The sequence below is a fragment of the Hydra vulgaris genome, chromosome 12, assembly GCF_038396675.1.
Source record: "Hydra vulgaris chromosome 12, alternate assembly HydraT2T_AEP".
Taxonomy (NCBI): domain Eukaryota; kingdom Metazoa; phylum Cnidaria; class Hydrozoa; order Anthoathecata; family Hydridae; genus Hydra; species Hydra vulgaris.
This window is the reverse complement of record NC_088931.1, coordinates 17923176-17935536: the sequence shown is the minus strand read 5'-3', so window position 1 is coordinate 17935536 and position 12361 is coordinate 17923176. Positions and strand designations below refer to the sequence as shown.

The 12361-nt window shown below is 26.3% G+C and overlaps 1 protein-coding gene across 1 annotated transcript in view; it reads left to right on the top strand.

Annotated features, from left to right (window-relative positions):
* Window positions 1–9070, top strand: part of LOC101236441 (coiled-coil domain-containing protein 134) — a 45771-nt gene extending 36701 nt beyond the window's left edge. The window contains exons 5-7 of the mRNA XM_065812410.1: window positions 1849–1950; window positions 2998–3069; window positions 8928–9070. Coding sequence (XP_065668482.1) covers window positions 1849–1950; window positions 2998–3069; window positions 8928–9056 — 303 coding nt within the window. The 3' untranslated portion in view covers window positions 9057–9070. The remainder of the gene's footprint in view (window positions 1–1848; window positions 1951–2997; window positions 3070–8927) is intronic.
* The last annotated feature ends 3291 nt before the right edge of the window (window positions 9071–12361 follow it).

The following is a 12361-nucleotide window of genomic DNA, read 5'->3' as shown; positions in this document are numbered from 1 at the left end:
AAATATCATTCTTAGGATGGTGGGGGGAATGCCTTTTTTTGGGAAGAAGGCTATGCCCTTACACTTTCCCTCCTCATTGGCGCATCTGCGATTAATGTATACTTGCTATGTTCTACCTTCCCTAAGATTTTGGTAAAAATTAGTTAAACGGTTTAAAATTTACTATTGGTTTTATAAATCCAAGATGGCGGTAACTGCCATCATGGATTCAAGCCAGTTCTGGTTGTGCTACACTTTGCCAACATATCTTAAAATAAACAGCATAACTTTCTGAGTTATTGGCGAAAGTTTCATGCTTTTATTCACTTGTGCACAATTCCAGTCATTTTTAATGCTAATCTGCTGCACTATCACAGAAATACCTTAAAAACTTTTGTCCATTTGCTAAATTTTGAAAAATTAAAAATTGTTTATCCCAAAAAATCTAAAGCTAGCAAATAAAAATCTAAAGCTTGCAAATAAAAATCTGGTGTAAGATTTGAATTCAGAATGATTTTTCAAAATTTGAAAATCATTTTCGTAAAGTACATCTCTAATTTATATATGTAATGATATAATATATATAAAATTTAGTATACAATATATGTCTGTGTGTTTTTATGTGTGTGTGTGTCTATATATATATATATATATATATATATATATATATATATATATATATATATATATATATATATATATATATATATATATATACATATATATATATATATATATATATATATATATATATATATATATATATATATATATATTGTATATTACACTTTATATATATATGTGTGTGTGTGTGTATATATATATATATAAACATATATATATATATATATATATATATATATATATATATATATATATATATATATATATATATATATACATACTCCTAGTCGGTGCTTATGGGTACATGTTTTTTTTGTTCCTTTTTTATTGTTTGTTTTTTCCCTTTTTCTATACTATTTTTATCATAAATACAATTTTATTTTTATTTACACATATTTAAATTTATTTTTTTCTTATAAAAATATGTTTCTTATATTTATTTTTCTTATTTTTACTTATTTGTTATATATTATATTTCATTTTTATTTTCATCTATTTATAAAAACGATTAATTACAGTAATGTAACAATATTTAAACCTTGCTGTAACCCTAACCCTAAACCTGACCTTGATGCTGACCCAAACCAAACCCTCAGTCGATGAAGCAGCACTCTGTTGCGAGTCAGGCTATTTGATAGTCAATGTATGTACTTTTCGTTCTCTATAAAAGTTGCTTACGGGGCCTTTTATTTGCCCTCGGAAGTATGGTCGACATTTGGCAACGATGGCTGACCTAATGCCAACCTCTAAAAGATTGATTTAAGCAAATTATTGTCAACCTCATTTTTCCTAACTCTGAGCGTTGATATATTCATATTATATCTATATATTATGTGTTTATATGTTACCACCTGAGACAAACCTACAAAAATACGTCAATGATGTATTAACTTACATTATCTATGATAAAGATGCAAAAAACCTACCTCAATCTATTGTATAAAATATAAACTAAAAAAGAAAACATTTTGAATAGTGTAAAATATTATAATTATAATTTTGTCTGAATTTTTACAAATAAAATTTATTATCAATGTGTTTTTTTTTTTCAAGTATTAAAGTTTTTAACAAAATGTTGTTAAAACAAATAGTTACAGAACAATTAATTTACAAGAATGTCATTTAAAACATAAATTACTAGATTTTAAGTACCTTGCCAAAAGGATAGAGTTATGACCCCCAGCGTTCGATTAAAGGGATATCTCTAATATTATCTCTAATGATAATAAATTTTATCTACTTTAGCTATATGACAAAAATACTGAATGGCGTGTAACAATGAACTGGGGAGTAGTTTTCTCAAATGAATCAGGTTTGTTTGATGATGCAGAGAAATTTTTAAACTTGGTAAGTTTTTTAATAATATGTTAATTTAATAATGTAATAAAATAAATATAAGGTATTTATTAAATAAATAAAAGGTATTGTTAATAATTAACAAATTAATAATATACTCATTATATTGTTATTTGTCACAAGTTCTTGTTTATACATGTTCTTGTCTATAGGTGTTCTTATTTATATGTGTTTTTGTCTATACGACTTTAATTATAATTGTTCCCTTAACTATGTCTAATCATGTTCTTTATATAATCATGTTCTTTATTTATATGTTTTTTATAGTCGCATTTTATTAATGATGTATTCTTTATATCATGCACCTAGATATGTCTGGTAATGCTGGACTGGTATTTAAAAAAATGATTTATTACTTTTTCTAAAGTAAAGTTTATAAAAATATAACTTTTTTAGATGCTTTAGTATATAAAACGTTTTCTTTTGATGTTAAGCTAGCTCCTTATTTCTTCAGAGGATAAAAATTGTTTTTTTTTTCTTCCCTGAAGTATGATACTATGTCATGGTGGAGGCAACTTTTACCTAGGAGAAATAAATCTTTGATAAAGATCTCCCAATTTAATTATGGGTAAGGGTAGAATGAGCTCGTAAACTTTGGATGGTAATCCTCCTAGACTAATATCACAATAAAATACTTATCATATTTTTGATTCTCATGACATTTTTGAAAAAAAAATTAATAATAGCAACCTATTAAATTTTTAACAGTCTTGAGCAACCTCCAAAAAAATTTTATTCAACATTTTTTTTAAACACATGGGTATGGTTTTTTAAACTTTAAAATTTCCTTTTTTTTGGAACAGAGTTTATCTTTTCATTTTTTAAATAAAAATATAAATTTTTTACCAAATATCATTAAAACAGATTTTGTTTTTAATTGTAATTTTATTTAATATGTATATTTAAGATAATAAAACTGTCTCATAGAAATTAGTGAATCATTGTAACAGAGTCTGCGGAATAAGTAAATTTTGAAATAAGTTCTGTTTGAAAGAACATTGCTTATTGAGCTAAACAAAAAATTTTAAACCAATTTAGGTTGCACAAGAACTCGAGATAATACCACGTGATCCTAACTATATTAATCCATATAAAGAAGCTACTATAAAGGTATTAAAAATTTTTATTTAAAAGTATTTACTTGATATTTACACCATTTTTATAACTTAATGTAAAATATTTATATTATTCCCTATATTCCTATACATCTTTATTTGCGTACAGATATAAGCCTCAACAATGTTTTCGAAAGTAGTTAACATTTTAATTTTTTTAGTGGCATTTTTTTCAACCTAACTTTAACTGGAAAATGAAGATTCTAAACTGTTTAAAAAATTTATTTTAATGTTAGAAAGTATGATATAGAATATATGTATTTATTGTTTTTATTGTTCTATAACTTCAGTAGTTTTAATAGGGCAATAAAACCACTTAATACCTTTACTTTATACCATTATTTTACTGTAACCTAAACAGTTTTTTGTGTTATTTCATAGGTGAATATCATTAAGTATGATTTGTGAAACCCTAAACCGTATTTTCAAAAAAATGGTGTATAAAAAAGACATAACCTACTATTAAGATGAACAAAATGAAATGTTTAAAAACAGTTTTGTAATAATTACTAATCTTGACAATTAAAAGTTACTTTACATAAAACAGCTTTTATTATTTCTACACCATCATTATAACAAAATATTCAAAAATTTGTATCAATTTTAAATAATCTTCTACTTACCGAATGTAACTATATCAATTTTGAGTAGCTAGTCTGAAAAAATTTTAATAAAATCATTTAATTTCGTAATTCAAATCAATTATCTCATTTAAATTTTAAGTTTGACTGATTAAGCATTTTTTGGTAAATCATTGTCGGATAAATGTATAAATAAAATTTTATTAAATTATGTTAAATAAGTTTTTATTTTTTTTTATTTTTACTGTCAATGCTTGTATCTTTTAGCTTACTAATTTGTATTTGCATTTTTCTAATTGGGCACCTAGAAGTGACAAAGTAAAATCAGTAAAAAATGAGCATGATAAAACAGAGGCAATTTTAGTCCTAATTTTGCAATTTGCTTTGGATGTTGTAAAAGATTATTTGAGAAGAAGACTCAGTAAAGTAAAAGAAATTTATTCGTCTGCCAGGTTTTACAAGGAAACTTTATGGTTCTAAGATCAAGACTTAATAGTCTAATGTAAAATGTCATCTATCAAAAAATCCGCATTAAAAGGAAGCCAATTAACATCGCATTTAGTACTTAAGTAACAAACAATATTAAATACAAGTACCTTTAAAAGATTTCTTCTAGGATTGAAAAACAGTATAAGATGCTAGCGCCAAAAAATTACTTTATACCATTAAAAAGTGTTTTCCAATTATAACATGCTGTGGCAATGTTCTCTAAGAATCAAATAGGATAAAATAAAAAAAAGTTTATAACCAATCACTTGACTGAGAAAAATAATTTAGAATATTTTTCAAATGAAGTAGGTTGACTCTTGGTAGAAGAAGGCCTGGGTACACAAACTTCCCCTAAATTTTCAAGAAAGTATATTTGGAAACTTTAATCACGAGTTTTTGGTTTCAATCAGAGATGTCAGTTGACCAAAAATCATGTAGTGGCAAAAATACTTTTCCAACTTTTTTTAGATCTTCAAGAGTAAATATATCCTTGTTTCCCATACAAAACTTTGAAAATTTTATGGGATTTATTTTTAATTTTATTTTGTGGGTCTTTTGTTTCTGGTGTTAACACATATAGCTTATCTTGTTAAAGTGTTTTTAAATATATAATGGTTAATTTTAATGGTTCTGTGCGCAAAAAAATGCAATGTTTTGTTATGCTATCATTTCACCTATCAGCAAAAAAATGGAAAACTTGCAGTTTATCTTTTTTATAATCTTTTCTTTCACTTGACCAGAACTTTTCATTAAGTAATTTGTACACAAATTCGATTTTTATTTGTTACGCCATCAATTTATACACATAGTGCTGTGTATGTAATAACGCGGGTGATAGTATTGCGGGTTCGAGTCCTCCTCAGGAAGATTTTTTTGTGTGTAAATTTTAATGTTTTATTTCTAGGAGGTCGTTATTTGTACGCTCGCACAATTAAACGTTCTCATTACATTGTCGCTCACATTATTTGAGCGCTCGTACAAATGTTTACATAATAAAATCCTTATTTTTACGCTAGAAAATGTTTAAATCATTTAGAAATATATTTGTGTAGTCCTGTGGATGTAATAGGTGTCTAATTTTGAGGAGCAGCCAACAATGTGGTTCTTTTTAATTTTAATGTTTTTTTACAATAGAATGCTAACTTGTTATAATATGTTGGCATTGTATTGTAGTTTTTAAATAGCCAATATTGTAAATATATATATATATATATATATATATATATATATATATATATATATATATATATATATATATATATATATATATATATATATTTTAATTCACCTCCCCAAGGCCGAGAAGACCACTACAGGATGAGGAGGCTACTTGATTGTGGTTATAACCTTCTCTCAACTCTATAACTCCGAAACACGAATCTTAAAAAAAAAAGGCTGCTGCGCCGAGAAACAAGCTGAGCGCGGTATTACCAGGGACGTGGTGGGGATCGAACTCGGAACGTCTCACTTGCTTGCTACTCGAGAACTTAATCACAATTCTTCCACTTATTTCTTGTAGTCTGAAAACTGTTTAAATGTAACATTGCAACATAACAATAACAATGCTTCATAACAATAATTACGCATTGTTAAATGCCGTAACTCATTGTAAAGATTAAAAAGTAGAAAGTAAAATATAGCTTTAGATATTGAGCTTTAGATAACTTAAATGGAATTTTATAGAGATTTTTTTATAGAAATTTATATTGTTTAATTAAATTTTGTTTTTATTTATTTCTTTTTTTATTTTTTAATTAACAACTGACAGTTTTTTTGTTTGTTTGTTTTTGTGCTATTAAATTACAAAAAGTCAGAATAAAACAGTTTTTTTTCTGATTTTTTATTTAACAAGTTTTAACACATTGTTATTTGTAGTTAAAGTTTTCAATTTTTTTTTTTTTTTTTAATTAATAAAAATTTTAATCAGCCCTACGGGCATTTGTTTTTAAAAGTTTCGTTCTAAATGTCTTTTAAACGTTTTTAAATGTCTTTTAAACGTTCTTTACGTCAGAGTGTTTAGAGAACGTTTAAAAGACATTTAAAATACATTTAGAACGTATCTTTTAAAAACAAATGCCCGCTGGGAGTGTTTTTGATTTGATTTGTTAATTTTGTTTTTGTTAACATCAAGCACGGCTATTTTTTTATTAACATCTATCTTTGACAAATCAAAAATAAACGTTCTTATCGAACAGTTTTAAAATATATCGAAATCTGCAAACATATCTGGACTTATTTAGCAACTTAAAATGCCAAGATAATAAAGTGGCAATATTGTACAAGCAATAAATATTACAGAAGTGGTATGACATTTTAAGACATTTATTATGAGCATTACTGCTTTGCTTTGAGAGAGTTTTATTAAGCTCAAATAAAATCAATAGTTTTCTCAATTTCGAAACTACTAATAGAAAACAAGCTCTAACATTTTTAGCTTCTCCAGTCAATTATTAAAGCAAGTTGTCACCCTTTGGTGAAAAAAGCTACCGAAATCAATACCCAATTGCAAATACAGTTAAGAGAATATATGGAAGTCCATATTCTTCTACTGCATTAGAAAGACTGTTCAGTGGTTCAAATATCGTTATTCTCCTATAACATTTTTAGGTCACTTTACGTATTGTAACGTAACCGAGTTAGGTAACGTTGCGTGCAAAATGTCCATTATTTTTAACAACGAGACGTTACATTTTTACGTAACGAAACGTAACAAAACCTAAATTTTCTAAACATTGTAACGTGTGGTTTCTTTAAATTTTTAAATTCTTTTTTTTTATTCAGTTCACCTTATACATATAATTTGAGCTATGACATAGCAACATAGCTATGTTTATAGCTTGCTTTATGTGCAAATATAACGTGTGGTTTCTTTAAGTTTTTAAAGTATTTTTATTTAGTTCACCTTATACATATAATTCGAGCTATGACATAGCAACATAGCTATGTTTATAGCTTGCTTTATGTGCAAATATAGAAAAAACAAGATTTTAATTAGATATACATAAGACAAGACATGATAAAAGTAAACGATAGAAATAAAAATAAGGTAATAAAAATAAAAAAAATCAATTAAAAATCAATTATTAAAGATAAAAAGACATGACATTAAAACAATATATATAGACGTTACATCTTAACTGACATCTCAATTTGAGACGTAGTATACCTTTCAATTGGTTACACCTTATGTATAAAGAATAATCAATTGAGACGTAATTACATCATAAATGACGTCTCAAACGTCAGTATTTAATTGTTGTTTAATTTTTTTCAAATTACATCTCATTTGTGATGTAATTACGCCTCAATTGATTATTCTTTATATATAAAGTGTAACCAATTGAGACGTAATATTACGTCTCCAATTGAGACGTAACGTTGCGTAAGAAAATCTATATTTGGACGCCTTTAAACGGAAAGGAACCATGGTTTTAAGAAAATGGTTTTCTTTCTGTTAGTTACAGTATACTGGATACAGCGTTTCACTTTTTTTCTTGATCTCTTCCTGCTTATCGTGTTGTTACACAATAGTTAAAGCAGGTTTTTATTACTAGGTAAATATGACAATTTTATAACATAAAGAAAATCATTTTCTTTAACAGAAAGAAAACCATTTTCTCAATACCATACAGGTGACGCTTAGTCTCTTTCCGTTTAAAGGCGTTTATTTGAGACTTAATTAAAATCTTTTTTTTTTTTAACTTTAAGTTACGTCTCAATTGGTAACATTTTTCTAAATCATTTGGCTTTAAATAGTGTAACCAATTGAGACGTAACGTTACGAATAGAAATTTTTTTTTCGTGACAAAGTAACCAATTGAGACAAAGCTATTTTACAATAAAAGTAAAATAAAAGATAAATAGCAAGATATCAACGATAAACAAACATTTACTTCGTTATCAAGTTTATTTAATATATTTAATTAAAAATAAGAGAATGTAATAAAGAGAATTTCTAGATTATTATCTAATCACCAACTACATCTAAGTCATCAAAAAATTCATAAACTTTATTAACTTCATTAAAACCGTTAACTTTATCAAATTTATCCATATTTTTAGATGTTTAATAAAGTGAAGATTTTTATTGTAATTTTTAATGCTTTCTGATTCTGGCTTTTAAACTTTTACTTTTTTTCTATCAACTAAAAGATTTTATAGTATCATAGAGTATCAAAATCCTATAGAATTTTGAAAAATAAAAAAAATAATGACAAAAGATTTTTGACTCATTTGTTTTAATTTTATTAATGTCAAACCTGACAATTTTTTGTTCTAAAATTCATAAGATCGTATAGGGTATTTAGACTAGAGTATTTTCGTAAAGCTTAGGGAAAAAAAAAACAAAAAACAATTCAAACTTCGAAATTCATTAACGAAGTCCTTTCCGTATAAAAATCCGTCAAGCAGAGTTTAACAAATGGTTGTTCTCTTTTTTTGCTGAAATATTTCAAAAATGAAGAAACAAATAAGAAACATGACTATAATGATTTTAAGGGAAAAATATTCCTTAAAATTATTTAAGGATTACTTTTTCCTGAAAAAATATGCCTTAAATAATTTTAAGGAATATTTTTCCAGGGAACGCAGAAAATATAAAATAATCTCAAAACATAAATAACTAAATACAGTCTGAATTTTTTTTTTTTTTTTGCTTTAGCATGCATGCAGGCATGTTTCTAAAATTACTTAAGAAGCATGGGAAGGCCCATATTTTAAAAACCTGTTACTGTGAAGCCATACATCTATGTTCATTAATTTAAATTTAACTTGTCATTTTTAGGCAACGCAGAAGAAAAAAGAAGCCGAAGAAAATAAAAAACGAAAAGAAATAGAGAATAAAAAGAAAAAAAAGACATTAAAGAATAATAAAAAGGGGCCTCGATTAGGAGGATCATCGGGAGAACTGTAAAATTTTTGGTAATAGAAAGACGCAAGAAACTGTAATTAAAAAAAAGGTATTTATTAACAGAAAAAAATTTGTAAAAAAAAAGAGTTGTTTTTTATTAACAAATTATGAGTTCAGATTTTTTATTCATCAAAAATTAAATGAAGCAGATACTAGTTAAAATATTTCAATTAAATAGATAAGATCTTTTAAATAATCGCAATTTAAATTACTTACGTTATAATGTTTGATGATTAATCCACAAACATCTTCCATTTCATGCTTTCCATTTAAACACTGTGAGAATGATATTTTAATATCACTCAAAAGTAACTTTTTAAAGATTAAATGAGGATTTTCTCCTGATAAAAAAATGTCTCAAATAATCTGTTTTAAAAGTGATTAAAAAATAGCTATATGATAGTAAATACAGCGTAAAACATAAATTAGTTAGTCGTATTAGAATAATTATTAATGCCATTGAATTGAGTTGAAATTAAATCTAAAATCATAACTCTATTAATGTCATTAAACAAATCATCAATTTTTCCTTTTTCTTAAAATGTCTAACAAATATGCTTAAAATCAGTCAATAGATTATTGCAACCAAAGCACTGATGGAACTTTTAACAATAACCTGCAAAAGCATAATCAACATTTACAGTATCATCTTCGATAAGTGAATAAGGGTGATCATTATTAAAGTTGGATTTTAGATTTTGGAACCTCATATCATCTTCATCCAACTGGTTAGCATCTAAATTTAATAAATCCTTCATATTTCTAAGATCTTTTGTCAAAAATCTTGAATATTTACAAAGACTTTTAATTCTAATTTTTTTCTCGGCATCCAAAACTTGCTTCACTTTAATGTAATAGTTATGACCAAACAGTTGCCTAGAATGACCAAATCTTTGTTCAATAAGATCCAATTGAAGCTTTCCTAAAAAGATATTCACATCATACTTTTTGGATAAAATATCCTCACTAAATTCTACAAGGCATTTGCACATTTGTATAAAAGCTAAATTGGTTGGATATGATAAACCTTAAATATCATTAAAATCTGCATAAATCTATTTTAAACCAGAAGGTGAAATTAAAACTTGTAATTGGTTAGATCAGGATCTGTTTCATACCCAGATTTACACCCATAAGCACAGCATCTTCGTACCATGGTTATAAAGTTTTCTTTAAAATAATGTCGTGCTTGATCATATGGAGAAAAACCATCCAACCTAACGGAAGTAATCAGACAGGCGAAATGAATTTCAGCTCGTGTTCATGGAAAAAAACAGATCGCTCAAGCGGGACAATTTTAAGGAGACGTGATGTTTGTTTACAAATAATCATTCACGTCAATTTTAAATTAAAAAATTAAAAATAAAAGTTTAATAAACATTATTTCGGTTTACAAAAAAACTATTTGATGACTTTTAACTTTTACTACATGCACATTAAAAGTTTAATAATGTTGCGTGTTTTTGCGAAATAAATATCATAAATAATTTATAATTAGATGTCGTCCATAAAGTAAGTAAGATTTTATTTCGACTCCTCCCCCCCCCCTCCTCATTCACCCCACTCTTTCCTGCATTTTGCTACACACTTTTTTGAGTACCCTCCATCTCCCTAAAATTACCTACGCTTTTAATTTACCTACCCAACATGTTATGATATTTTATTTTAATTTAGTGTCTCTTTACTTTTATAATTGACCACCTGCTCCCCATCTCATATATGCCATTTGCAGACCCCAATCCGAGCATACGTACTTTATGGACGATCCCTTATTGAAAGTAGAAGCATAGAAAAAATTAATAAAGTATCATGCTGTTGTTATTGAATTACATTCAACTTTCCTTTAAACGCGGGGGAAAAAAAAGGGTAATTAAAATATACCGAAGACTATGGAGTCAGTATGATATCTTACTCGTCAAAGATATGATATTTTACTCGTCAAAGACAATTGAAGACCTCTATGAAAAAACAAATGCTGAACTAAAAAAAGTTAATATATGGTTTAAATCAAATAAACTGTCACTCAATATAGAAAAAACTAAGTATATACTATTTCACTCAAATCAACAAATTAAATAATACCCCTAAACCTAGCAACAATTAATATAGAAAATATAACTATCAAAAGAGCTCTGAATACAAAGTTTTTAGGAATTCGAATTGATGAACGCATCTCCTGGAAACCCCACATAAACTACATAAACACAAAAATATCAAAGAACATAGGTTTACTTTACAAGGCAAGACCCTTTTTGTCACAAAAAAGTCTAAAACTTATCTACTTTTCATTCATTCATAGCTATCTCATGTATGTCAATATAGCATGGGGCAGTACCCACAAATCTAAATTACAACCACTTTACTTACGTCAAAAACACGCTTCAAGACTCAATACAACAAAAACAAATTTACTCATGCCCAACCTCTACTGGAACAAATGAACGCACTAAATATATTTCAAATAAATATTTTTCAAAATATACTTTTCATATTTAAATATAAACTAAAACATTTTACAGCACACTTTTTTAAAAACAAAATACATAAATACAATACAAGAGAAACAGGCAACTTTAAGATACCTTTTGAAATAACAAGACTCTCAAAATTCTCAGTTACATATCGTGGTCTCTATTTATTTAAGAAATTAGTTTCCAATAACGAATCACTATTAAACTTAAACAACGAACACTCTCTGAAAAAAAAGCTAAAAACTACAATAATCAAATTAAACAACTGTAAGGAATTTTTTAAAATTTGAATAAATAAATGCAACTTAACTTTTAATACAAACCGATAAAAAAATAGTATTAATAACAAGGTATATATGTAACATATACATATATACCACGTATGCAACTGATTTTTTATGTGTATTACACGTCTAAAAAAAAGGTACTCGATGACAAAACTGACTTAAGTCTTCTGCGAGCTTTCTATGACTACAAATAAGTAATTCTTTTTATCATCTTACACAAATTTCGTTTTTATCATATTTATACACTAACATTATTTTGAAATGTGGTAAAAAAACTTAAAGTGAAACATCTAAACTCTCCTCCGAAAAATCAGCAGATTTATTTTTATTTATTGTATTTTTTATTTTAATTGGAGTAATATAGAGATATATTTCTCGGATTATTTTTACGTTCACGTTATTATATTGTTGTAATTGGTATTTATTTTATTCATGTCTCGGAGTTGTAAGCAACTATATTTTTATTTACTTCGTATATTTCGAACTTTATATTTATGATTTATATTTGTATATCTTTACTGCCAATCAGTGATTGGTTACTTGTAATTAC